Genomic DNA, 27,297 nt, shown 5'->3' on the forward strand with positions numbered 1-27,297 from the left:
TCAAATGGCCAACTTCGGCTCAGGTCATGATCTTGTGGTTTGCGAGTTTGAGCCCCGCCATCGGGCTCTGTACTGACAGCTCAGAGCCTGGAACCTCCTTTGGATCTGTGTCTCCCTCTCTCTCTGCCCCCTCCCCTGCTCGCTCTGTCTCAAAAAAAGAAACATTAGGAAAAAAAAAAAGAAAAACAAAAAAAGAAAGAATGGTATCATCCTTCTATATAAATGATTTGCTCTAATCAATTCTACATGATATTTTGACATATTTTCCTAGTAAGTTCAACTGCTTTGCAACAGCTTAAATTTAATTCTTCTACTTTACTGTAAAGTTAAGTTGTACAGTTATATAGTTTTATAATTAAAAACTTATGTCAATATATAATCTTTAGATTCACTTTAGAAATTAACTTATTATGGATAGCTATAGAGAAGCTCAAATGTGTCCCTTCATCCAACATACTCTGAATTGTAAATATCAACATTAATATGTGATGGAAAAACTTACAATTTAAATTATTTAACAAAAGCCACTTTAACAAAACCAAAGCCTCAACTGCTTTCCCAAGTTTAAAAAAACATTCACTTGTGATACTTTTTACAGTGCAACAAAAAACTAAATCGGCACTAGCTCGAAATTTCAATTTCTGTTCTTGGTTTGAGATGGAGTTGCTCAAAAAGAGTCCAATTCTTTCTATGCCATTATTTTATTTTGTAAAAAAAATAAGTATTCTTACTTTGATATATTAAAGGGAAATCTGAACATCTTCCAAACATTTAAAAAAGGGCTTACCTCAACTTTATCAATATATAGAGCTAGTAAAATAATAATTATACTTGTTTTTAATGTTAATTTACCTAAACTTGGGGAAAATATGGCTCTAACTACCTTTTTCCAGTCTTCTGATGGAATATAATCTTCATCTTCTTCAGATTCTTCTTCTACTTCGCTATCTAGAATAAATAAGACAATATTATAAAATGATTGTTTTTCCTGTCCATATCTGTATATCTAGCTGTATGTTATTTTTACATCTACCATCGAACATTTAAGTATGCCTGAAAGTATCTGCAGAATAGGGCCAAGATATTTCTAATCAAATAATACCCTATCAGTTTAAAACAGGAAAACAATCCACAAACCTAGGATAATTCCAATCTTAGAAAACCGCATCCTTAGACAATTATTTCCTACGAAAATTAAAAAAAAAAAGTTTAATTAGAGTCAAGATAATCTGTTCCTGAACCTAATTCTGGTTCTGGTGACAGAATTATAGGAGCTCAATTTCTTCCCTAATAAAACGAGAATTTGGATAAAACAAAAACAGTGGTTTCCAATCAGTGCTCCTTGAGATACTGAGAACTTTTTAGCAACACTCTGTGGGAGTGTGAAGGGAGGCTATGTATGAAGACCTCCATTCTCCTCAACCTCTGTTTTCTTGAGAGCAGGCAAGCTGCCGTTTGTTTACATTTGGAGTAAAATTGTATTTACATACTGGGATAGGAAATCTAAAACCTACTACATGTTTCAGCATCTTCTCAACTGTAAAATGGCATACAAAGTTCAAAAGGGTAAATTACATTCAGAAATTAAATCTTCCTATGGAAAAGCTAAGATAGGCAGTATATATACATAGCTTTCATGCATACATGCATCACAACTGAAATACCAGATCATGAAATAAATAGTTTTAGAATGCAGTCACTTAGCATCCCACTTTTAACCAAACTTTGGCAATTTATCTAAGAAGAAAAAGGAAAAACACCAGATTTTCACCAAACTTAAAACACAGTAATTTCATTAACCCATCTCTTTTTATAGTGATACACTTTCTTTTCAAGTGGACCAGATCTTTGATCAAAACTCACAGTAAATTTTTTTTTAATGTCTGAGTGTGAGAGGGCAGAGAGAGAAGGAGACACAGAATCTGAAGCAGGCTCCAGGCTCCAAGCTATCAGCACAGAGCCTGACGCAGGGCTTGAACCCACGAACTGCAAGATCATGACCTAAGCCAAAGTCAGTCGCTTAACTGACTGAGCCACCCAGACTCAGTGCGTAAAACTCACAATAAAATATTAGCAGCACTACATTCACTTGCAAACTAAGTATGTAACAGAAATCCTTCACACGAAGCAGTAGCCATGTTTAATCAGTTATTACATTACCACACATTTCATGACAGGTGGTTGTTCTTCGAGTGTTTTTCTGTCTTTTAAATAAAGTATAGAAATTTAGACCACAAGTCTGAACCAATAACACTAATGGTTGCCTTTTTCTTATCAAAGAGCTGTCACCTACAGTAATGATTCCTGCTTAGAATGAAATACCATGGAGCAAATGAAGCATGCAAATATTCAAGATACATACATTAAATGTCTCAACTACTGGTCATCTGTGGCTAGATTACAACTGTAGTAAAATTAGGAGATCTTCCGTATAAAACCTATTATCATTTCAAGAGTAAACCACTTCTTTAGAACTAGGAACCACTGATTAGAAAAAAGCAATATTTATGAATATAGGTAAAAAAGGCTAAAAGGCAAAGAAAGTAGAAAATTAACACCGAGGAAAATACCAGGAGAAATAAAAAAAGATGACCATGAAACAAACCAAATTCAAAGAAGCGTTGGGGGGGAAAAAAGGAACATGTTCAAAATCAAGTAGTACAGTGATGCAACAATTATTGCAATCTACTCACGGACAAAAAGGGCCCTAGCACTGCTAAACTAATAGCCTAGAACAAAACCTAACACTGTTCAGCGAGATTTCAGAGTAAATGAATTCAAACAGATGAGTGAACAAGAAATGGAATTTTCCATCATATATTAAATGGTAAAAATTATCCACACAGCAACCAGTGATACTTACTTGTATCAAAATATTTACATCGACGTGGCCGGATTATTTCTTGGGCATCTTGAGAAGCAACAGATTGTGACGGATCATCATTGGAAGACTGAGTTTCATCCTCTTGACCTGATGAGTCCTTTATATTCTCTTCCTGTAGAATAAAAAAATTAAATTTCTTTAAGATGTAAGGAAAACTGTTGCAGATGAAAGGTTACAGTATTCCAAATACAACTAGAAGACTAAAATAAATACACTAAATTCATCATGGTATTCTGGGTTGGATCCTGGAACAGAAAAAAGGACATTAGTGGAGAAACTGGCAAAATCTGAATCGTCTATAGTTTAATTAATTATAGTTTAATTAATTAATATGGTTAATAGTACCAGTGCCAATTTCTTACTTTTGACAATATACCATGGTTACATGAGATATAAACAGGGGAAGTCAGGTAAAAAGTATATAGGAACACTCTATACTATCTTTGAGCTTCTCTATAAATCAAATTATTTCAAAACAGAATAAGAAAACTGAATATAGAACTACCAATTAGCTTTTATTACTTAGAAACAGTGTTTTTTTTAAGTTAGTTCAAATTTACTTACAAGAGACACTGAAAAGAAATGCACAAAGACACAGATAAAACTATTACTTTCTCAGGAGTAGATTACAGGCAACTTCCAATATTAATAAATTACTACTGCAACAAGAATAAAGACTACAATCTTAAGAATTACTGTGTATAACCTTACTTTATTTTCCCCACTACAGCCACTGTTATCATCATTATCAGCATCTTCATCGTCTTCACCTTCTTCTTCCTCTTCCTCCTCCTCCTCATCTTCTTCAGGGAGTCGAATAGTACTATCATAACCATAAAGACTGAGAAGTTCATGAATTGGCATGTCTCCTTCCTAAATAGACCAAATAAAAAGTTAACTTCTGAATAAATGATTATTTCATTTTCCTGTAATTCACAGATCTACAGCCTTCATTCCACACAGAAAACTTTTAGACCTGTATCGAGAATTCTCAAATCATACAAGGTGAGCCAAAATAATTCTGAAGCCTAGGAAAATCCTAGTCTTTCAAGAATTTCTATAAGAGACTGATCAATTCTAATTGCTAACAATAACAAAAAAAAGTAACACTGGCTTAGAATTAGAACCATTCTTCTGTGCAATCAATAAATGTAGCTTGACAGTTAACACTATGTATAGATACTCACACTTAGGAGTACCATATACAATTTGGGAGTGGGAAAATTAAAAGAAACAATAAGAAACAATAAAACAAAAAGAAACAAACACATTAAAAGAAACAATAATGATAATATAAGAATAATACTGGATTACATTAGTCATACATTCTTTTCTAGGGTTGCCTATAATCATGTAAAATCATGTCATATGCAATCCTTACAATCTATTTTACAAAACTGTTACATTACCCCATCTCACAGATGAGAAACTCAGGCTCACAGATTAAGCAACTTCCCCCAAAATGATACAGGGTACAAATAGTAGAGCCAGAATTCAGGTCTAATTCCAAAAGCCTATACTCACTCTTCAGTACGTTAGAATACTGCTTCAGCCAGTAATACCCGTAAAAAACATACCTCCTGAGAGTGAAATGAAGAAATATCCATATGCAATGAAATGAAATCAAGTGTTCTATAGAAGGTACTCTAATAATCAGTAATCAAGTGATATAAAGTATCAGGGAAATAGGAGACTATTTTGACTATAAAAAGAAAATGTAAGGGTTTTTGGGTGGCTCAGTTAAGCGTGCGACTTTGGCTCAGGTCATGATCTCGCGGTTTGTGAGTTTGAGCCCCACGTCGGGCTCTGTGCTGACAGCTCGGGCCTGGAGCCTGCTTCAGATTCTGTGTCTCCCCCCCTCTGCCTCTCCCCTGCTCACACTCTGTGTCTCTCTGTCTCTCAATAATAAATAAACATTAAAAAAAAATGTAATCCAAATCACCTGAACATATTACACACACATTCACGCACACCCTCCTTCTACAACCCCCGCTCCACCTCTCTGAGAAAAATTTAATAGGCAGTTTTGAACCTACCAGAAGGGCAACCATGAAACAAAACATGCTTTGTATTTCTCCAGCAGTCTTGCAGCATTATTCATGGACAGAAAGAAGTTGCCCATGTGTTACATACATTGTTCCAATAGAGATGGATAAATCAGATTGGATGATATAACCTGATGACACTAAGTACTTAGATCATACATTTAACTCTCATCACTCAGAATTTGTGTGCAGGAAGCAACTACTGTTTATAATTTGAAAAATTTTCTTATAGAAAGAGGTAGGAAGAAAATTATTTTTAACACGGGTATTTCACATTGTAAATGGAGATTCTAGTTATATATTAGTTTGTGAATCTATCTCTAAAAGAGAAATCAATTCTGAGAGCCCTGGTGACCCCCAACAGCCACAACCTGAAAAGTGGTAACTGTAACAGGTAAGGTACTACCACTCCAGCTGAATGACTAGCTGGCATACTTAACTGGCATCTCCTATTGTGTTTCTCAAAGTGCAATAACACAAACAGTGCTTGAGGTGTTCAAGGATCTAATCCATGCAGAGATCCACGTACCATGGACCTGGTACAGGACACAGAAATTTGGAATTAGAAAATCAGGATTTAAGAACTAAAACAGAACTTCAAAATCAAGAAAGTAGAATAAAAGAAAGCTACAGAAAAGGTTGGTTGTATACACAGTAATAACAAACAGCCGCCCTAAAGTGTCTTCTATGTGCACATTTGTGATAAGTGCTTTGATTCCACTATCTTATTCTCTCTCTTCTGAACAAGAGCAAAGGAAGAGTATTATGCAATCTCAACAGATCTTTAAAAGCACCAGTGGGACAGTTTATTACCTTTATGTACAAGTAAGAAAACCAAGCAGAAAGAAACCTCATGCCCTGAGAGACTTTTCTATAATACCTAGACCTAATCCCAGCTCGTATTTTCCATAAACTCATTCTATACCACAAATTAGAAGGTCTGACAATGGCAGTCACTACTATGAACAAGAACGCACCAAAAAAGCTTCAGCGTTAAGTTTGCAACTAACATTTACACAGACCTTAAGAATTCATGAAGAGTTTGTTTCATCAATATCTCATCTTTAAAACTTCCCTAATATAGACTGCTACTACGTCTGATTTTTAAAAGTGAGTTAACTGATACTTTGAAAGAACATACAAAGTAGGTAGGTTATCAATCAAATGTCTGCGGGCTTTCTAGCTTTGGTTTCTTATATTCGAGGGCAATAGAATCACCTTGAGGGCTTATCAAAACAGAGTGCTGGGCCCCATCCAAGTTTCTACTATAGTAGGGCAGAGGTTGGGCCTGAGTATCTGCACTTATATGTGCACTTTATATGTGCCAGGTGATACTGATGCTCTTGGTATGAGACTACCTTGAGAACCACTTATCTTACAGTCTAAGATACCTGCAAATTTCCTTTCCAGTGAGAGGCAATAAAGTTTGATTATTATTGTTAATAAGGCTTATCACTAACATCTGTTAACCCAGGTCAGTTATATGTCAAAAGGATAGGTGACATACTAACTGCATGGAACAGTTTTTTTGTTTTGTTTTTTTGGGTTTTTTTTTTTAATTACTATCGGGAACGTGGAATGTCTCATTTCCATGGTTAGGTCAAGAATTTTTCCTCCTAGATAAGCATTTAAGAAGTATGATTCACTTGAGCTCTCTTCCAGCCATCCAAGATGCCAAAAGGAAAGAAGGCTAAAGGGAAGAAGGTGGCCCCAACCCCTGCTGTCATGAGGAAGCAAGAAGCCAAGAAGGTGGTCAACCTGCTGTTTGAGAAGAGGCTCAAGAGTTTTGGTATCGGACAGGGTACCTAGCCCAAAAGGAACCCCACCTGCTTTGTCAAATGGCCCCGCTACATCCAACTGCAGCAGCAAAGGGCTAGTCTCTATCAATGTCTGAAAGAGCCTCACGGGATTAACCAGTTCACCCATGTCTTGGACTGCCAAAGAGCTACTTAACTGCTTTAGCTGACCCATAAATACAGTCCAAAGATGAAGAAAGAGAAGAAAACAGAGACTGTTGACCCGGGCTGAGAAGAAAGCTGCTGACAAAGGGGATGTCCCCATTAAGAGGCTGTCTGTCCTTCCAGCAGGGGTTAATACTGTCACCAACTTAACAGAAACAAGAAGGCTCAGTTGGTAGTGATTGCACATGCTGTGGATCCCCCTGAGTTGGTTGTCGTCCTGACTGTCCTGCGTTGTGAGATGGGGATTCCCCACTGCATTATCAAGGGGAAGGCCAGGCTGGGCTACTTGGTCCACAGGAAGACCTGCACCACTGTCACCTTCACACAAGTTAACTTGGAAGACAAAGGAGCTCTGGCCAAGCTGGTGGAAGCCATCAGGACCAATTACCATGACAGATATGATGAGATCTGCGGTCACTGGGGAGGCAACATCCTAGATGCAAAGTCAAGTAGCTCACACTGCCAAGCTAGAAAAGACAAAGGCTAAACAACTGGCCACCAAGCTGGGCTAAATGTTGAGTCTTCTGTACATAAAAAGCAATAAAAAAGTTCCCTTTAAATAAAAAAAAAAAAAAGAAAAAAAAGAACTGTAACTCACTTTTCATTTCTCAAAGAAAAATTTAGCAACACTGCTAATATTGACTAAGCAGAGAATGGAGGAGAATTGAAAGTGGTTGGTCACAATACATTTGGAGACCTAACTGAATGCGAAGAAACAGAACTGACAGATAAAGAAAAGTCACTCAAGTCAGAGGAAATGACTATCGCACACGTACAGAAACAAAAATGAATACAAGGTTACCCTAATTAGAGCAGAAGGCATCTGTAGTAACTAAAATAAGTTCGATCTTGTATTTTTACCTTTCTCTAGTTTCACTTAGTTTCTAGTAGGAAGTGTTACACTCTACTTTTGACTGCATTTGAGAGTAACTGTTGAGCAGTGATTGACACTACAAGGGCTTAGGAAAGATTATACATGTAACAAAATGTTCCAGATGGACTTTGGCAGGGAAAGATTTAGTTTGCCAGAGACAGAGCTAGGTTGGAATCCACTGCTATTGTTCACATGTAGTATAATTAGAGCCTAAACTAGTTAAATTAGTGGATATGGTAGAGAAAAAACTCAAGAGACCTTGAAGAAATCAACAGGATTTAACCATTAGTAAAGAGTGATTAAGAGGTCTTGGTGACACTGAATCTCTGTTCTAGACACTCCTTATTCCCAGATACACATTCATATGACTTCTAAAACAGTTCTAAGAAATATTAAAAACAATAAATTAAAACCAATAAAGTTCTAATAAACTTCAAAGTTAATTTTAGCTGGGTTCTATCACGTGTAAACAAAATATCCTTGCCTATTCCACTGAGGAAATGCTTGCTTAATATTAACAATAAAGGATATAGCGGTTTTATGCTTTTGCTTAGGTATTGACTTTTAACTTAATTTCTTGTCACCTAATACCAAGTTAGTAAGCAACAAGTTAGTAAACAACAATCAAGACTGACTGAGGAATACAAGACAGAGTTTGACATTAGTATAAAAAATACCTTACTTCAACTAAGGTATAAAGTGAAGATCTTGCAGCAAACACTGAGCTACAAGTACTACAATAAAAACCAAAATCAATTTTGCTGAGGAATCCTCAGTTTCAAATTCAAGTAGCATTTATTATGTCCCTACTATGCACTAATGGATGTACGTAGCATTTAACAAGTACCCTGTAAGGATAATTTATTGTCTGCCCCACCCCCTCAAATCCTTTCTCTTTCTATTTCCATATTCATCTTCTTTCAGGAATGTTCTTTCCTCCATTCCAAGCATGTATTTTGATTGAGAGCTCACTTTCTGGACTACATAGCATCTGATCCAATTGGAATCACTGCATTCCTGGCCATAAGTTTGGAATGGGCACGTGACCCAAGCCTGGCCATAGTTTGTTTCCAGATTTGTACCAACAGCAGCTAAAAAAACATAGAGTATCTTAAGCAGTACATCTTGGAGACCTGGAAACTGACAGCAGATAAACAAAGTTGGTCTAAAAAGGATGCCACCATGTAGAACAGCAGAAACAGAAAATATCTTTTGGTGGCACTGAGTCCCTAAGGACTAGATATCTCCCTGCCCTTATTAAAATTACATGAGCCTTACGTTAAATTCCTTATTTTGTCTAAGTAAGTTCAAGATGGATGTCTATTATTTGCCTCCAAAAATACTGATATAAACAGTAATGATACCCTATAAAACAAATGTTCCTTGCCATTTGTCTCTGAAAAAAGACTAAAAGCTGAATAAAATGTGGCTGACTCAGCACATTATTATACTGGGGTCTGCCAGTCACCTGTTCCAGATAATCTCTCATTAACTTATATGGTCAAAGTCTATGTTCCATAAGGTACTAATAAGGGGCTTTCCTCAAGTTAAACTGAAACACCACAAGAAAGTAGTAGTGTCTTATTACTATCCATACAAATGTAGTATGTAAGTATAGAAATGGGAGAAACAAAGTGAAAGAAAAAATTATGGGTCAAGTAGAATGGAACGTCACAGTTTGGGGGTTACAAGTACCTTTGAGAATTTTATGAATGATAAAAACTACTAAGATTTATTGAGTGATTATCACATAGGACACTATGCTAAATGTTTTACGTATATCATCCTTGTAGTAACACTGCCGCTTAATGAAATTAAGTAACTTGTCCAGAGTCACACACCTGCAGTAGAGTTTTGAATCAGGAAGTCTGACTAAATGTTTCACAGTACCTTTACATATACATGCATATGTACTGCCTTCCTCAAAACCGAGAAATATAAGGAATAAGAAATATAAGGAAGGGGTGCCTGGGATGCTCAGTTGGTTAAGCGTCCGATTCTTCATTTCGGCTCAGGTCATGACCTAGCGGTTCATGGGACTGAGCCCCACGTTGGGTACTAACGCTGACAGAGTGGAGCCTGTGTGGGATTCTTTCTCTCTGCACCTCCCTTGCTTGCGTGCACAAGTGCGCGCTGTCTCTCTCTCTCTCTCAATAAATGAATGAATGAATGAATGAATGAAATATATGGAAGATATGGACATAGCACAAAATGAATAAAAATACAGGAACATGGACTATACTTGCATATTGTGCTTTAAGAAATAAGTTGAGGGGCGCCTGGGTGGCGCAGTCGGTTAAGCGTCCGACTTCAGCCAGGTCACGATCTCGCGGTCCATGAGTTCGAGCCCTGCGTCAGGCTCTGGGCTGATGGCTCAGAGCCTGGAGCCTGTTTCCGACTCTATGTCTCCCTCTCTCTCTGCCCCTCCCCCGTTCATGCTCTGTCTCTCTCTGTCCCAAAAAATAAATAAACATTGAAAAAAAAAAATTAAAAAAAAAAAAAAAAAAGAAATAAGTTGATTAAGCACGATAACAAAAAGAGGAGCAATCATGTCTGCATAACCTAAAAAGAGGCTAGCTGGAGGTGAAAAGAACAGATGTTTTCAAAAGACATTTTATCTATCTGCCATTTAACTTCAAAACAGTAAAGTTACCAAATAACTACAGCACTATTTTAAGGTTGGAGTGGTGTCCATCTGCCAGCCATAGAGGAGTGGGTCCCTCTCAGCCGCGTTGTTAGTCTTTTTAGAAATGACTGCAGGAGACAGCAGATATTGGCTATTCAAGGGTCATCTGTTGGATGGACACAGTACGCTTCTTATACTGTGTACCACAACCAATTTACCAGTAAATGCTACTGAAAGAAGAGGGGAAGGAGGAGGAAAGAGACTGATTTCCAGCCAGGATGGCATAAGGGACTACACATCCAGACTGGACTAGAGAGACCAGACCGTTCCTAAGGTAAACAACCTCTTGGGGTTGTTGGGGCTTCACTATAAGATAAACTATAAAGGGATGGAGGCAGTTAACTTTTCTTTAGAACTCCCACACTGGGGTTTCTTTTTATTCTATGTAATTCTTGTCATGTGTACACTTCACAAAACCCTCTCACATTTTAATCTTTATTTTCCAGTTCTGGAGATTCACCAGATGGTTATGTGTCTAGCACTTCAAAGTGAGTATTAAGTATAATATTGTTATAACATGATTTTTTTAAAAATACAGATAAATACGTAAAGATATAGCTGATCCTGATCCCCCTTCTCCCAAACAGACTGCTACATTTGTGCCATTCAAAACAAGACTTTGAATTTTAAGAGTACATTTGAAAAACAGAGTTAAGCCAGCCTGCATATTGCTACTCAAGCAAACAAAAGTATATTCACTACAGGAACGATTCTGATACCCCTTCTAAGATTACCACTATAAATTCTAACGTGTATATCTAATTCTATTAAAATATTCAAATGCTGAACTTACATAATTATTTTATATTAAGATTCATGCCTGTATTGAACTGTACAAATGTAACAACAAACATCAAAGCTTCTTCTATGAAAAGCTACTTTTCACTTAAAACTTTAGATTTCAAACTGAATGAACTTAAAACTACACGCCATGCAATTATTGACAATTCCTGAATGAATTGCTAGTCAAAATTCTGCCACAATTACATCAGAAGTCCATGTCACACAACCAACATGCCAGGTAAAAAATCACCTGATTCTTGACAGAACTATAATGTTTCATTTCTATAAAAGAATATCAGTAATCAGTGAGAAAATCTGGCTCATTTTTTAAATAAAAACAAAAACCAGTTTGGTTTGGTTCATACCTAAAAAGTTTATAACTTTAAGAAACACAACATATTGGCCCTAAACTAGCTTAGCTGCAGGTTACAGATGAAAGCATTGGTAATTATGCGCAACTTAAACCTAAATTTTAATTATTCTGGGAAAAGTTAGAAGCATCTGAAAAGATGTAAGACAGCCTGTTTGAGGAGAATGATAAAAGATTGGCTCCCCTTTCTCTTCCTTTCTATATCCTCTATAAAAAATTCTATTTTAAATTCTTTTTCCTAAGGAAGGGTCACCTGAAAGCAAATATGGGGAGGCTGTAAAAGACCAAAGGAGGCAGAATAAAGGAGAAATAGGAAACAACAACATGCCCAAACTTTTAGCAAAGCTCATTAGCAATTCTGTACTAATTAAATGTAATAGCCTGTTTTCAGAAACAGAAAAAAAAAAACAAAAACAACCAATAATCATTCTACCACACAACCTGTACTGATTATCTCCTCCTGAGTGACTACTTAATTATTTGAGCAATGTAGAGTGTGAGAAAATGGAATGTATAAGATTTTCCTCCTTTCAGGGTTATCCCATGGATGGGTTATTCAGAAATGAAAATATACCTAAAGTGATAGAAGTTTCTGTGAAATACAGGCAAATAACTGCCTTCCATTTAATGAATATATGAAGTGACTGCGATTGAGTCCTAAATCAACCATTTCCTTTGATGTTCACGTAGGTTCTAGATCATTCAAACAAACTATAACAGTCTTCTGAATGACTTTCTAGCCTCTTGTAAAGAACAGTTTTGACTCCAGGCTCAAGTGCTTTTTAACCCATTCTTGAAAAGCTTTTATAACAACTATACATCATGGTCACTAAGACCAATTGTTTTCTGGCTTAAAACAATAAAGCACTGAATTGCTTAGGCACTGTGGATTAAGCTAGTTTTAATTACTAAAAGATACAAAAGGGGACCATCTGACAAGATTTGACTAAATAGTAATAGAATTCCTTTTCTAGTTCTTTAAATGTGCAATATAAAAACTAAAACTCGGCAACACATATTACTATACAAGAATTAATTTTTCCAAAATATTATGTACTCTAAACGTGTAAAGGCTGACACTACATCTTACTTATTTTGTATGTTCTTTTCGTCATGGGGTGTAGCAGATCATATACACAATACATTTTAATAAGAGCATACCAGAGTGATTTATCCTTTCATCCAAAAAGTTTGACCACTCTTGCTAAGTATCAGGAAATACACTGGTGAATAAAACACTGTCCCTCCTCTCATGGAACTAAAGGGGGACACAGACAATAAATGAGACAAACATATAATTACAAATTGTGTTAGTTATAAAGAAAGCATTGAATGGGGTACAGTGGATTAAAAAAAAAGCTAACTGGGAACAGGTAAGGTCACTGTGAGAAGGCAACATTAAGCCCAGACTTAAGGGGTAAGGAACCAGCCTCAGAAAACACATACCGAGGAGTAGGAAAGAGCTGAAAGGCCTTGAAGCAGGAAGAAACAGCATATCTAAGAACAGAAGCACCTGGTGTGGCTATGTAACAGCATGACAGGGGCCTTGCTGGCCAGGTCAAGGAGTTTGGATTTTCTTCCCATGTAACAGGAAGACACTGCAGTTTTAAATAAAAGGCTGACACAACTGCATTAATACTTTGAAAATACCATCATGATTATTATAGAAATATACCGGATGAAAGAATGGTAAAAGAGGAGAATCCTCTTTTAAAAATGGAGAATCCAGTTAGGAAGCTATGGTAATAGGCTAGGCTAGAAATGATGGTGACCTGGGCAAGACAGTGGCAGCAGAGATAGAACAACAGTCAGATAAGAGGTATCTTTGTGGAAAGAAATGACAGGCTTATTCACGATTGAGTATTAGGAATGAAGGAAGAGGATTTCCTGATTTCTGATTTAGGCAATAAGGTAAAACAGTGCCATTTTTTATGTTGAAGATAGGGAAGGAACAGATGGAGGAAGTAGGAGATCAATCAACAGTTCTGCTTTGGACATTTAAAATGTAAAGATGTCTATGGAGATATCCAAGCAGAAATGTCAAGCAGGAGGTTAAACAAAATTGGGAATAGGGAATGTATTAATGCTAGAAAAATAGAGAATACTGACACTATGGGAATGGATTAGAACAGATCACCTAATTTAGTAATTTTCAAATTTGGTGTGTATATACCCCACAGAGATTCTAATTATATGCCTGGGGAGAGGCATAGAAACCCGCATTTCTTAAGTCTATGAGCAATTCTGAAGCAGCTGACTCTCATACTACATTCTGAGGCGCATTGATTTATAGACAGAAGAAAAATCCAGAACTGAGAATTAGGGAATTCTAAATTTAAATTCCAAATTCACCTTTGGTGAAGGAAAATGAGTCTGCAAAGGATACTGAATAGAAACAAACAGAAAAGAAAAACTGGACAGTAGGGTACTCCAGAATTCAAATAAAAGGAAGCCGTAACTGTTGAATATGGCTGAGAATAGAGAGAAAAATGATGAATAGAATAGTAAGATCATTGGTCATCTTGATAGGAGGGGACAGAAACCATCCAGAGTACTTTATGGAATAAATTGGAAATGAGAAACATGATGACCACTATTAAGAAATTCTGGCTCGGGGTGCCTGGGTGGCTCAGTCGGTTAAGCGTCAGACTTCGGCTCAGGTCATAATCTCATGGTTCATGGGTTAGAGCCCCGCGTCGGGCTCTGTGCTGATAGCTCAGAGCCTGGAGCCTGCTTCGGATTCTGTCTTCCTCTCTCTCTGCCCCTCCCCTGCTCGCACTCTGTCTCTTTCTGTCTCTCAAAAATAATAAACGTTAAATTTTTAAAAAAATTCTGGCTCTGAAAGGGTGCGAGTAAAAGGTCAGTAACTGGGAGAGGACAGAGGTATGTAAAAGGAAATTCAGCATACCGTTATAGCCTATTTTTGACCAGCCTATGTTTTACTCAAGTAATTCTATTCCACATAATAGCTATTCCTTTTTTAAAAAAATGCCTTTCATTTCAAACTTTAAATATCTCACCTACAACCACATAGAATTTTTCACTATCAATTATATGTAACACCACTCTTCCCCAAAAACAAAGGTAGAGAATGAAAATTTCAAATGTTTCCTCTATCTGCAAAAAAAGCTGTTAACTACTTCATCCTTTAGCTCTTACTGTTATTTACCCTTGCAAGATCCTCTATTTCAGAACTGAAGTTTGTTTCTCCTTCCATCATTTCTTCCTCTTCTAATGTTCGTTCATCATCAAAATCATGAACCAGCATGTCAGCTGATGGATCAAATTCATGGTCATCTGACGTTGCTGAACCTCCTGGTAAAGAATATTTTAAAAAGTTTGGTAAACCAAATGAAGTGTTATCTTATTAATATTCATTTAATGTGTATGTTATTTGAAGTTGGATACAGGTCAAACAAAAGTATCAGGGAAAAGCTATGCACATCGAGTACTAGTTTTCTAAAATTCTTACCCTTACTCATCACTCTGTCCCTGTAAAAAATACTCTTCTCTAAGGGATTATTTTTTGTCCTGTTTCACCTCTATATATTCACAGTTAAAATTGTAACTGGTGGGGTGGGAGAAGTGTAGCTTTAAAAAAAGTGTGTACAGCTCTTAAAAAGAGTACTGTCATCTAAACACAAAATTTCAGTTGTAAAGAATAATGGATCACATCAAGTAAGAATGGTAATTCATGTGGGAAATACCACAATTCTTAATCATCTGACTGATATTTAATAGACCCAATGAGTATGAGTCCTTATGGCCCATGAGAATACAGTCATGGGAGATATACAGTCATCTGAATACACAGTGTAATGAAAATACAGCTATATTAAAATATTATTCTATTAGCACTTCCACGGAAATATATTTCAACATGTAAGTAGCCGTCCTTAATTTATTTAGTTGATTTTGGTCTGAAATAATTCAGATAGAGAATATAAAACTGAAATTTATTAAAATGGCATACAGAACTCTTATGAACTCATTAAAAATAATCTAATAGCTAACTGATGTGTAAGCTAATCTATTTTTAGCCTGCTGGCTGGGGAATACTGCTGTACTCAATAGGGTCAAGCCTGTAATAGTAGATCGCAAATGCTCAGCATATACATTCTATAAACTACCCCACAATTGGCTATTGCCAAACCTGGACTTAAGTTTACAAATTCATTTTTTTATGAATAAACGAGTTATTTAACATTTAAAAAATCAATCAGCAATTTCTTTTATCAATTTAAACTGTTAAAAAGTTGTATTACTTAATAATAAAGGTTAAAACCATTAACTAGTAATATATTACATCAGTATGCTCTTCCTTCAGTCCAGTAAGAGAACCAGTAAGTAAAACAAAGCGTTAGAAGTTGACTTCTTGAAAAACAGACTATTAGGGATAAGGGGACACTCAAGGTTCAGGGTTCTTGTCATCTACCTCAATTTTCAGTGTAAATACCATATTCTGAGTGCTTACTGTGTGCCAAATACTATGGCTCAAGCACTTCACATACATTGTATCTCATTTAATCTTCAAACCCAAACTTGAACAAAACCAAAACTTGAGGCTGAGTTTAAGCAGCACGTTTAAACTCACAGAGCCAGTAGGCGGCAAGGACGGAATCTGAATCATGGGTCTGCTAATTCAGTGCCTGTGCTTTTACTGCATTCTAAGCTTCCTGCAAGCCACAGCCTCAGAGACATTAAGTATCCTGCCTCAAGGAATACTTGAAGAGAACCTATTTTTACTAAGATGACTGAACTGCAAGCCAGATCAGGTGGTGAAGCACTTAGAAGTCATCCTGCTCTTTGACGAACATAATACTAATATTAAATATAAAATAACTATTATTTCTAAACCAGGAACCACCTTATAGTACAAATTAAGTTAACAAACTATCAAAGTTTTAGAATGATTTATAAAATAAAAACATTTAGAAAAGTGTATTAATTTCTTTGGATAATTAAGAAAAGCATGGCATAGTTTTAATACAGCACCTTGGTACTGGCTGAGGGACTAGACACAAAAGTTCCATGAGAAAACAATTCGAGAGCCACTAATTTAGTTGTAGCTTTTTACTTAATAACAAAGGTTAAGACCATTAACTAGTAATATATTACATCAGTATGCTCTTCCTTCAGTCCAGTGAGAGAACCAGTAAGTAAAACAAAGCGTTAGAAGTTGACTTCTTGAAAAACAGACTATTAGGGATAAGTCCCTAATAGTCCCAATCATTATTCCTTCTTTTTGAGTTTTTAATGAAAAAACATTCCCAAAACTTGTCAGTTCACACAGCAACCTTCTAGGACACTTAGTCAATAATCATGTATTCCTACAAATCATGCTGTACTTTTCTTCTCTTTTGTAGGCAGGAAGATCCTAGAACAACCTCACACCACAACTTTGTACACTATTATCCTAATTCCTATTGAGTGCAAATATTGTAAAAAATAATTATGCTTAATTCCTAACTACGTATACTCTTTCACCAACTAAAACAAAAACAAAACAAACTCACATGAGTACACAGCACCAAGTTGAGTGCTATATTACTTACCTGAAGTCTCCCATTTTTTGTCATTACTTCCAAAGCCATTTATATTTAAAGCCTTGCCACTTTACTCTCTCATTACAAGAAATAACAAAGTGTGGGTGAACCTTTTTCCCCTTCTCACTCCAATCCTCTCCATACATATACCACACTGTTTTCTAACTTTCAATTTCACTTTTCTTGCCTTAATCTGACTTCTTGGTTTTACTTGACTTATTTTTGCCTTGTTGAGACCAATTAACCATTCTTTTCCTAGCCTACTAGGCTGTCTCCTTGAGGTAAAAATCCCCAAAATAAATTTAGGGGCAGGGAGTCTGGTGCTTTGTGTAAATAAATATTTTGCTTCAGAGTTAAGGCAAGTGTCAGCTTGGTAATAAAATTGTACCCTAATACAAAATTACTAAGGTATCTTACATCTTTTCAAAGATTCAAAAGATAAATTAAACATATCATGTGCATTCATTTAATAATTTTATTTCCTTCTCTTCCCTAAATCCCTACATCTAATGGCTACTAGTCTTACAGGTAAAGTCTTGTATTTTACCTGTACAGGTTTACACTGGGAAAGTCCAGAGACAAATTACTGAGCCTGGGTTATGTGACTCTTATTACTAATATCAATTCCAAAGTACAGATGTTACAAAGGACACAGCCTCTTACCAGTGGACCAAAAATTTTTTTACATAAAGCCTCTATTCCTAATTTTTTCCCACCAACTTTTGTTAACTGCCTACAATTAGTATTGTAAGGACAATAAATATTCCCTTGGGCAGAAACCTGATATTACAAACACTATCTACTTCAAAAGATCTTCCTTAGCCGGAAACCAAAAAAAATCAATCTATTTGTATAAGCATTCAGCAAGTAGTAAAGGCCATCGAAAACATTGTATTCTTCAAGTTCCGCTATTCTTGCAGTTCAGCCTAGGCCAATTCAAATGCAATGGAAACTGAGAAAGCCATTAGTATCACCTTTGAAGTAATTACTTTTTTTGTGCCTATGTATTACTTGATGAATTTCTCAAAAATTCATTGAAAAATATCTAAAACTCAGTCTATTTGCAATGTGACAACATGAACAGAAACAACCAGAACCCACTTTTTCAATGAAAAAGATGTCTGTGTTTGAAAGAAAAAAATATTGGGTACAATTCCATGTCCCAAAAAGGATACAAATAATCTGCTATTTATGAGGTCAGATTACTTCCAACCTCAACCATCCAGAACATATTTATAAACTAATAAGTTTAAAAAAATCCTTGAGTTTCAGAAATGTCACAACGCCTAATATACTTTACTTCCAAGTCTATTAGAAAGAATAAGACATTTGTAGCTAAATAAACACAAAAAAACTCACAGTCAACTGAGCACACTAGTCATTTGGAAGGGATCTGGAGGTATCCTAATCCAACTCTTACTTCATACATCGTACTACATAGAATACAACTATTTGTGTTCATGAAAAGAATCCTAAACCACTAAAAAAGGCATATATTAAGCATTTTTACAAACATTCTTTCTAAAATTTACAACATAGAAAGATTGCTTTAATAATCTGGAAAATTCAGTAATGTATCATACCTAAATATTCAATATATATACGATGTTTTCAAATAAAACATTACCCTGCCTCTGAGAACTCCCTTCCTGACTCTTTAACTATCTCGCACTGTTCCTTACACGAACTCCACTGTAGAAGACAGTCCTCTCTCTTGGTGAAGTTTCTGGACACCAAGGCAGACTGGGCTCTTTCCTGACTGCTATTTGGCTCCAACCAATTGTTGCTATAAAGGAATGCTGTACCCAGTGGTGCCAGAACCTCTGACTAATCATGAGAAGCCTAAATTCAGATTTTATATAAAATATTCTAGGTTTTTAAAATCACTAGAGTGGCCAAACAAAAAAACATTTGTGGCCCAGATATAGGTCAAAGATCACATGTTTGCGAGGCGCCTGGGTGGCTCAGTCGGTTAAGCATCCAACTTTGGTTCAGGTCATGATCTCACCATTCTGGAGTTTGACCCCCATGTCGGGCTCTGTGCTGACAGCTCAGACCCTGGAGCCTGTTTCAGATTCTGTGTCTGCCTCTTTCTCTATGCCCCTTCCCTGCTCAGACTCTGTCTCTCGCTCTCTCAAAAATAACAAACATTAGAAAGAAAAAAATTTAAAAGATCACGTTTGCAACCTCTATATGGTCTGTGGGTAAAATCGGATCCTACTCAATCTAAACATAACCTCCTTAATTTATAACACTGAATATTCATTTTTGAATGTTCTGCTTCTTTTTTTCTCCCTCACTAAATGCATTTTTTTCCTCAAAAACTTTGAGCTTCCTATACAAGCAAATATTTCTAAGTTAGTGACTCCTTTTGAAAAAACACACTTCATATTTACTTGAAATCGAATATCAATTAAAACCTATAAGAAATACACGTAGTAATTCATAAAAAAAGTGAACCTACAAGTAGTCATGAGGTTGAACTCACAGCAGCCTCACCTGTACTTTCATGGGCAGTCAAATATTTCATCCATTTCTTTTTCCCCAGAGAAAAGAAGCATTCAGAAGAAAAGCAAGTCAGATGACAGTCTAACTCCTCTAGGCTTTTTATAATAGGACAAATGTTAGTCAAACAGAAATTATAGAAAATACAGAAAATACTTACCTGGACTTGAAGACTCAACAGATGGCTGAGGAGGGGGAGAAAAGAAGAAATATTAGCATCTTTGTATAGTAAATCTGTGCAAAATTTACAGGAATTACTCAAGGACCAGTTTGACATCAAAGATCACAGTTAAGTTTTTACATCTGAATTATCTAAAACAAATTAAAACCTTCTATATAATCCTTTCTCTGACATTATATTTAAACATATAAAAATCCCAAACACTCCTGAATCTAGAAATGAAGACAATAATATGAAATTGATTCAGATTTTAAAGGCAAATATGGATCTCATAACATATGCAGCTTAAGAGATCTGATTTTAGATATTAGAACTTTCTGAAATATTTTCTCTTATCAATAAAGGGGAAATTACACACAAGATTCACTAACAAGCTGGCCTCTGGCTTAAAATACGTGAAAGAAGGGAGGCGAAAACACTTCAAGACCTTAATTTTAAATAAAAATTATGTTGTATAAAGTAGAAGGAAAAAGTAAAATGTTATTAAGCACCAAATAGTACATTAGGCTAACTTTACAACAAACAACATATTTTTAAATTATCACAGAATTAGTAACCTTTGAGCTAAAGTCTAGAAAGGTTAAGGTCTTTGATGAAAAAATCAAAAACATTCCCAATTATAACATGCTGCTTCTACTGTAGCATTCTACCCCTCATAAATTTAACTATAAGCATTTAGAAAATTTAAAGATAACACTGTTAGCAACTTATTTTGGTAATAACGACCACTTGACGGTTTGAGGCTATTATTTTATCTAAATTCAGTTAATTCAAAATTATAAACAAGTCATATACAAACATAAACTTCTGTAAATATATAACAAAAACTCAAGATGCTTCAAATGGCATGTGCTTCATAGTTAAAACCTTTCCTATTCATTCAGAGCTATTTCATGCCCATTAGAAGTCAGGCACGCTAGAAGCCCAAAATTATTAGCAAGGATAAGTTATTCCAGCACAGACAGTCCCTGACAATTATGGCTCAACTTACGATTTTTCAACTTTATGATAGTGCAAAAGGAATACCCGTTTAGTAGAAACCGAAGTTTGAATTCTGATCTTTTCCTGGGCTACCAACACGTGGTATGATACTATCTTGTGATACTGGGCAGTGGCAGCTAGTTGCAGCTCCCAGTCAGGCATGCGATCACGAGGGCAAACAACCAATACACTTATAACCATTGTGTACCCATACAACCTTTCTGTTGTTCACTTTCAGTCTAGTAGTCAATGAAGTACATGAGATATTCAATACATTGTTATAAAATAGGCTTTGTGTTAGACAATTCTGCCCAACTGCAGGCTAATGTAAGTGTTCTAACCATGCTTGAGGTAGGCTAGCCTAAGCTATGATGTTCATTCAGTAGGTTAAGTATATTAAATGCATTTTTGACTTAATATTTTCAACTTATGATAGGTTTATCAGGACATAACCCCATCATAAGGAAGATGTCTATTTTCCTTCTTTCTGGTAACTAATGCGGAAGGGAGCGGAGAAGAACAAAATAAAATGAGGAAAGCGACGAATTTTTCAAAAGCTAGGCATCTAAGACAAATTTCTTTTAAGGTGTTAAAATTCTATTTTGAAACTGTCCATAGTATGCTATTGTATTAAGTATGACATTCTCTATTGTACATGGTGACTTAGGTTCTTTTGAAGCACACTTCCCAAGGGTCCTATTTTTTTTCCCTTTTAATTCTTAAAATGGCTCTTGACTATAGCATCAACTTACTTTAATAAAAGACTGACAGTAGTCAGTATTATATATTTTCAAGTGTCACACCACTACCCTTACTTAAAAGTTGCTCTGCCACACAGAGTCAAACCAGTGCTACTTATTAATTCCATTCCTCTAACAGGAAGCTGAAAAGCAGGGTGATAGAGTAATGTAACTATAAAAAGGGTTTCTAGCTTGCTTAACATCTTATGGGCAGAGTAACACACTTCTAAGCTCAAAACGGATATAACCACCACACAAATTATTATACAGCAAATCAATATTTTAAAATATTAATCTACTTTTATGTCATGCAGTTATGCTTTGTTTCCCAAGTTTAAGCACAATTTCTGTCCAAGGCTACGGCAACGATGACTGTCTTTATCTGGTCCCAGGTTTGCCACTCACAAAGTAGCCTCACAGTGCTGTTTTTCCTTTTTAGTAAACTTCTGAAAATATTGCAGGGCAGAAACAAGAAAATCAGCATTTCTTTCAAATTAGGAGCTTAAGAGAAATGGCTCTTTGAGCATTTAGTTCTTTTTGAACACTCTAATAATTACTCCATTTAACAGTCTTCTGATAAAAAGGGGTTTCTGATTAAAAATGTCATTCTTCTTCTGAATAAAAGGTACATTTTCACAGATGTTAGGTATTGGCAATAACAAAGACACTGAGTTGTGAATGGCGTTTGCAGGTTTTAAAAGGCCTCAAAAAGCACTAACTGCCAATACCATACTGATTGTTGTGTTGTATTGGTAAAGTTATCTATCACTTTAAAGTTCTGAAAAAGGTCCCAAATATTTTCCGTTAATTAAGATACCAAATATTCAGAGGACTGGTATTATTTGTATGGTTAGCTGGCAGAAAGGAGAACACCCAGTATTCAAAGACAGCATTAATGACCATTTTACATCAGAAATACTGGAATGTTTCAAGAACTGTAATTTGACTGATGTGTACCTAGGTTAGGATAGGGAAGGGGAAGTAGGGAGATATGCCTCTAGACATACATTTTAGTATTCCATGTTCAAAATATAATTCCACTGTTTCCATTTGGGCTGGGTGAGAGTGAGATATTTCTTATAAGTTTATTATACTCAATTAATTTAAAAACTGACCTTTTAGAAAACTGGCATTTGAAAATTTTATACTATACATTACTTTTGTCCCAACTGCAGGCAAAAAAATTATTTTTCAAAGTAAAAGTTCACTATCATAATACAGGAAATTTAAGTACAGAATGTGAGCATTTTTTTATTCAGGTATTTAGAAGAGCAGAACCAGCTTACATTTATATAGTACTACATATTCTCAAATGCATAAAGTTACTTGATCATAACTACATACCTGGCAATAATACCCACTCTGCCAACATCATTTTATAGATTAGCAAACCCAGGGAGATAATGTGACTTGATCCATGGTAAGTGGTGAAGGTGGAACTGAAGTCTACAACCTGAATATTTCTATACCTTCCAAGGGAACAACTATATTAAAAATCTTTTCTCTTTACCTCTTTCCTTCCTCCCCCTTACTTTCTTTCTTTTTTGAATGTTTTTCATCTGTTCAAAGTATATTTAAAATGTGACTGCAAGTTATCATCTGTCATGTCAGACTATTATCTATGTCTATTTAGGAAGTGGTATCTTTAACAATATCTTCCAGAAAAACCTGCGACATCTACCATTAATGATGCACAAATTAGTACCTGTTTAAAACTAGAGCTGTAAAACAGGTATTCATTTGTAACTTTTTTTTGTATTTTTAGAAAAGGCACAAACTAGAAAATGCAAATAGTAAAGAAAATTTTTCATTAGAAGTGAAAATGTATTTATGATGCACTCATACATCATTGGTAGAAAAATACAAGTTGGTTTAACCCTTCCAGTGATCATTTTGCTAATATGAAATTATCCTACTGATAAGCCTAAGAAAGCATACCAAGATACATGTTTAACAGTCGTTACCATAAAGTGGTTCATAGCAAAATGTTGGGAAAAAATTTTCAAGTCTATCATTTAACTAGTTAGAAATGAAATACTGTTCTTCCAAGCAACAAAACACTATTAATCCATTAAAAAGAGACAAGTCTGTTTGTGGTGAATGAGGAAAAAAATGTAAAAAAATTTATTTATTTATTCATACATATATTAGGAGTTAAAAAAAAAAGTAGAGAAGGGGGTAACTTGGGCTGGAATATAAATGACATTTTTTTTTTTTCTCCAAAGTACACACAAAAAAAACCCTGTAACAATAGTTATCTCTAGGGAATGGGTTGGGGAGAGAAAGTCTTTTTCATTTTATACCCTTCTATACTATTGGAATTTTCTAACCACTTGTTAGTATTACTGTTTTTTTTTTTTTTTAAGAAAGTCAGTGGAGATTATCTTATGGAATTATGAGCAATTTTCATTTCCTTCCTCTACTTTTAGATTTTTAAGAAAACCTATTGCTAGCCACTTTTTTTTTTTTTTTTAACAAATGTATCATTTAGAAAAATAACCTAGTTTTCTTTTAGGTGCATACATAATTATCTGAGACAGAAACCATAACTAGACAGTCACACAGAGTATGAGTAGGCTAAATCAAATTAAAAAATGAACAGCTGACTTTTATATCTTCACCACATATATGATTTAGTTGATCAAATTGCTAATACTTGTAACAAATATTAAATGCCTCAGATATCTTCAAATGTGTCTCTAGAACACAGTAATCTAGAATATAACCATTTAAAAAAAAAGGTAAAAATGAAGTAATCAGATTCATATATTCCAGGCAATCAAAAGCATATTTTCAAATAAACATAACTGTCTGAACTAATTTCTCCCCTCAAACTAATTCCACCACCATTTCTTTGTTATCATCACCTACTTAACAATATAGACGCTGCTAACTAAATCAGAGGTTCTCAAGTGATGGGGATAGAAGCCAGGAAGGAGTTAGATGCCCCTCCTCCAGGTGGAGAAAGCAGGGGAACTGTGCTCACCATTTCTCTTCCTCCATACAAAACTAAGTCACTTAACTTTCCCCTGAAGAATTTGGGGGCATAAAAAAGATTAAGAAAGTCGTGTTGGTAAAACTAGCAAATTGACTACAGTAGTAATAACTCAGAGGATGAATTGCTATTATTAAGCACTAGGAATTCAGAAGCCTAGGTTCCACTCTTAATTGTGCCACAGCCTAACTGCACAACTTAGGACAAATTGCATCAACTCTGCTCAGTTTCATTTTCTCAAAGTAAGATTTAGATATCTTCTAGTTCAATTTCCTTTGAGATCTAAGTTCTTTACTTTTATTATAAACTGCTCAAAAGACCTAACACTACCAAGGAATACTTAGCTAAAGGGATGGGATATGTTTAACAGCCTCTTCTGAATTTTTTTTTAAAATCTAGGACCTTTAAAAAAAAATCTCAATTTGCAAAAAGCTTTTTTGGGGGTGCTACTTTATGAATTTCCTATCTACACAAACATAATTTAACAGTCATTCTTATAAGCCATAGAATAAGTCAAACAGAATGGGTCCCAGGTGATGACTGGTACTTGAACAGTTTTATCACTGCAATGAATTTTGAAACCATTTGCAAATCTTTTGAAACATACAGGGACTCAAGCTAACTTCAAGCAAGAAATTTCTATACAGGTGATTACTTTTCTATTTTTACTAATCAGTTTCTTATGGCAGTGTTTGTTTTCTTTTTTTTTTTTTTAATGTTTATTTTTAAGAGAGAGAGTGCAAGCAGTGGAGGGGCAAAGAGAGAGGGGGACAGAGGATCCAAAGTGGGTTTTGTGTGAGCCCAATGCGGGGCTCAAACTCACGAACCAAAGCAGAAGATCATGACCTGAGCCAAAGTTGGACACTCAACTGACGGAGCCACCCAGGCATGCCAGTGTTTTATTTCTGATTTGAAAAACTGATTACTCTCCTGTAGAAAAATTCTCTAAAAGTAATCGACTTTTATATATCCTCCAACCAACCTTTTCTACCTTATCAAGCACTTTATCACTCCTTCTGAATTAAACTTTATTAGATTCTCATACATTTATCCAGAGTCTTACTCTGGATAAATCCTAAATACACTCAAGTATAAACACTAAAAAGTTCATTACCACTATAGAGAATTATTTAAGGCCTAAATCTACTGCAGTGAAACAAGTTTTGTTTAGAACAGAAATTAACACCATCAAGAAGAATGGTCAAGATGATCCTATTTCCTTAAAAAATGAAATCCAAATACACTAAAACCCACTAAGCAAGGAGTGTGTTTTCAAGAGAAATAAATGAAGATGTGACAGTGAATAAGCAGATTATGTATCGGTTTTGAAAAGGTTTAAATACTTAAAACTAATATAGAAAAGTAGGTTCATTAAAATCTTCTTCTCTTTATATGATAGCAATATGACCTAGGTGAAAAGATAGATCTTACACTATGTTGTAGCTTTTTCCCCCCCCTGGAAAAGAAAAGTCCCATATGTGTTTACAAACCCTGAAATAACAGACAAATTGTTCATTCCCAAAGGTCCCTGTACCACATTCCTTATAAAACCCAAAGGATCAACTATTTCTTCCTCTTATTCTTTCTTTCTCATTGCCTTTGTAAAACTGCAACTACCCTGTAATTTCCTTCCTTTAAGTGTAACTAGGAGAACCTCCTTTTAGAAGGTTGATAAGTAATTTTAAGGGATAAAAAGCAATGAAAAATATTACTAAAAACCTATTAAGAAAAAGAGTATGTGCCATTTCTTCTAAGCACATTAAATATGTTTTTAATGTTAGCATGATTTGAGGAACCATTAAACACATACTTCCTACTTATAGACTGCCTAGGTGATCAGATCAAATATGAAAAAATTAGTATATTCTATTCACATCTAAATCAATTTGTATTCAAGAATTAAACACTTTTCTGGAAAAACAAGGTAAGGTCATTCTCCTATGTAGGAAATAACAACAACAACAACGAACCTAGAAGCATAATATTGACATTTTTCTCTGGAGACATGCTTCTTCAATAACCTGTTTTCCCCTCAGATTTATCAAATAAATGTATATTGTTGCTTTGCATTTTCTGTTATTTTACCAGTCAGCTTCAATGCTCAGGTCTACTGAACCAAAAGTGCAATAGCACATTTGATTTATTCTACCAGATGCTTTATACTGGCATCACAAAGAATGAATCTCCTGAGTGCCCATATAAAAATAAAAGCAAGCACTTCTCCATCTATGTTTTAAAAATAACTAATTTCTAAAATCATCCTAATTACTAAAATATTGAAATCAGAACAATACAAACTAATTTTACTTTTCACCTCTCCACCTGTTTAGGTATTTTGTAGGACACAGATGAATGAAGGTTTCCCCATTCTTCTAAATTCACTAAAAACAAAACTATCCAACACTAAAAGATGAATTTTTTTTTTAGAGATTTCAGGTCACTAAATAAATTCACTGAACACAAAGTTCAGGTTTACTCTTCTTGAAATTGAACCATCCATGCGTTCCTTACTGAACATGAGAAATCCATTCTCCAAGTAATGCAATTTTTAAGAAAACTAAAACTTGAAAATATTAGGAAATGATTAGTGACTCAAAATATTGCTTTTCCTCTCTTATGATACAACCATCTTTAATTTCTAAAACAAGAATATTAATATACTCCTATTTACATATTGAGTTTTCAGTGTGCTGGGCAATTAAAATTTCTGGGCGAAGCTTTCTAAACTTAAATTTCACTGTATTTT

General features: G+C 35.1%; 1 protein-coding gene and 1 pseudogene across 4 annotated transcripts in view; one reads left to right on the forward strand and one right to left on the reverse strand.

The window, feature by feature from the left end:
• Nucleotides 1–27,297, reverse strand: part of MIER1 (MIER1 transcriptional regulator) — a 60,094-nt gene that overhangs the window by 25,365 nt on the left and 7,432 nt on the right. For 3 of the 4 annotated variants that reach the window (XM_047082702.1, XM_047082703.1, XM_047082704.1), the window contains 5 exons: nt 19,815–19,839; nt 14,773–14,918; nt 3,596–3,757; nt 2,864–2,996; nt 884–948 (listed from right to left, as the gene is read on the reverse strand). In XM_047082702.1, the coding sequence (XP_046938658.1) occupies nt 884–948; nt 2,864–2,996; nt 3,596–3,757; nt 14,773–14,918; nt 19,815–19,839 (531 nt within the window). Of the gene's footprint in view, nt 1–883; nt 949–2,863; nt 2,997–3,595; nt 3,758–14,772; nt 14,919–19,648; nt 19,686–19,814; nt 19,840–27,297 lie in introns of all 4 variants that reach the window. The other variant, XM_047082705.1, reaches the window with a different exon arrangement.
• On the forward strand, nt 3,827–7,477 carry LOC124514619 (60S ribosomal protein L7a-like; annotated as a pseudogene).

Source organism: Lynx rufus, unplaced genomic scaffold (genome assembly GCF_022079265.1).
Source record: "Lynx rufus isolate CCGP_SWC_20201006 ecotype Redwood Valley unplaced genomic scaffold, mLynRuf1.p SCAF_2, whole genome shotgun sequence".
NCBI lineage: Eukaryota > Metazoa > Chordata > Mammalia > Carnivora > Felidae > Lynx > Lynx rufus.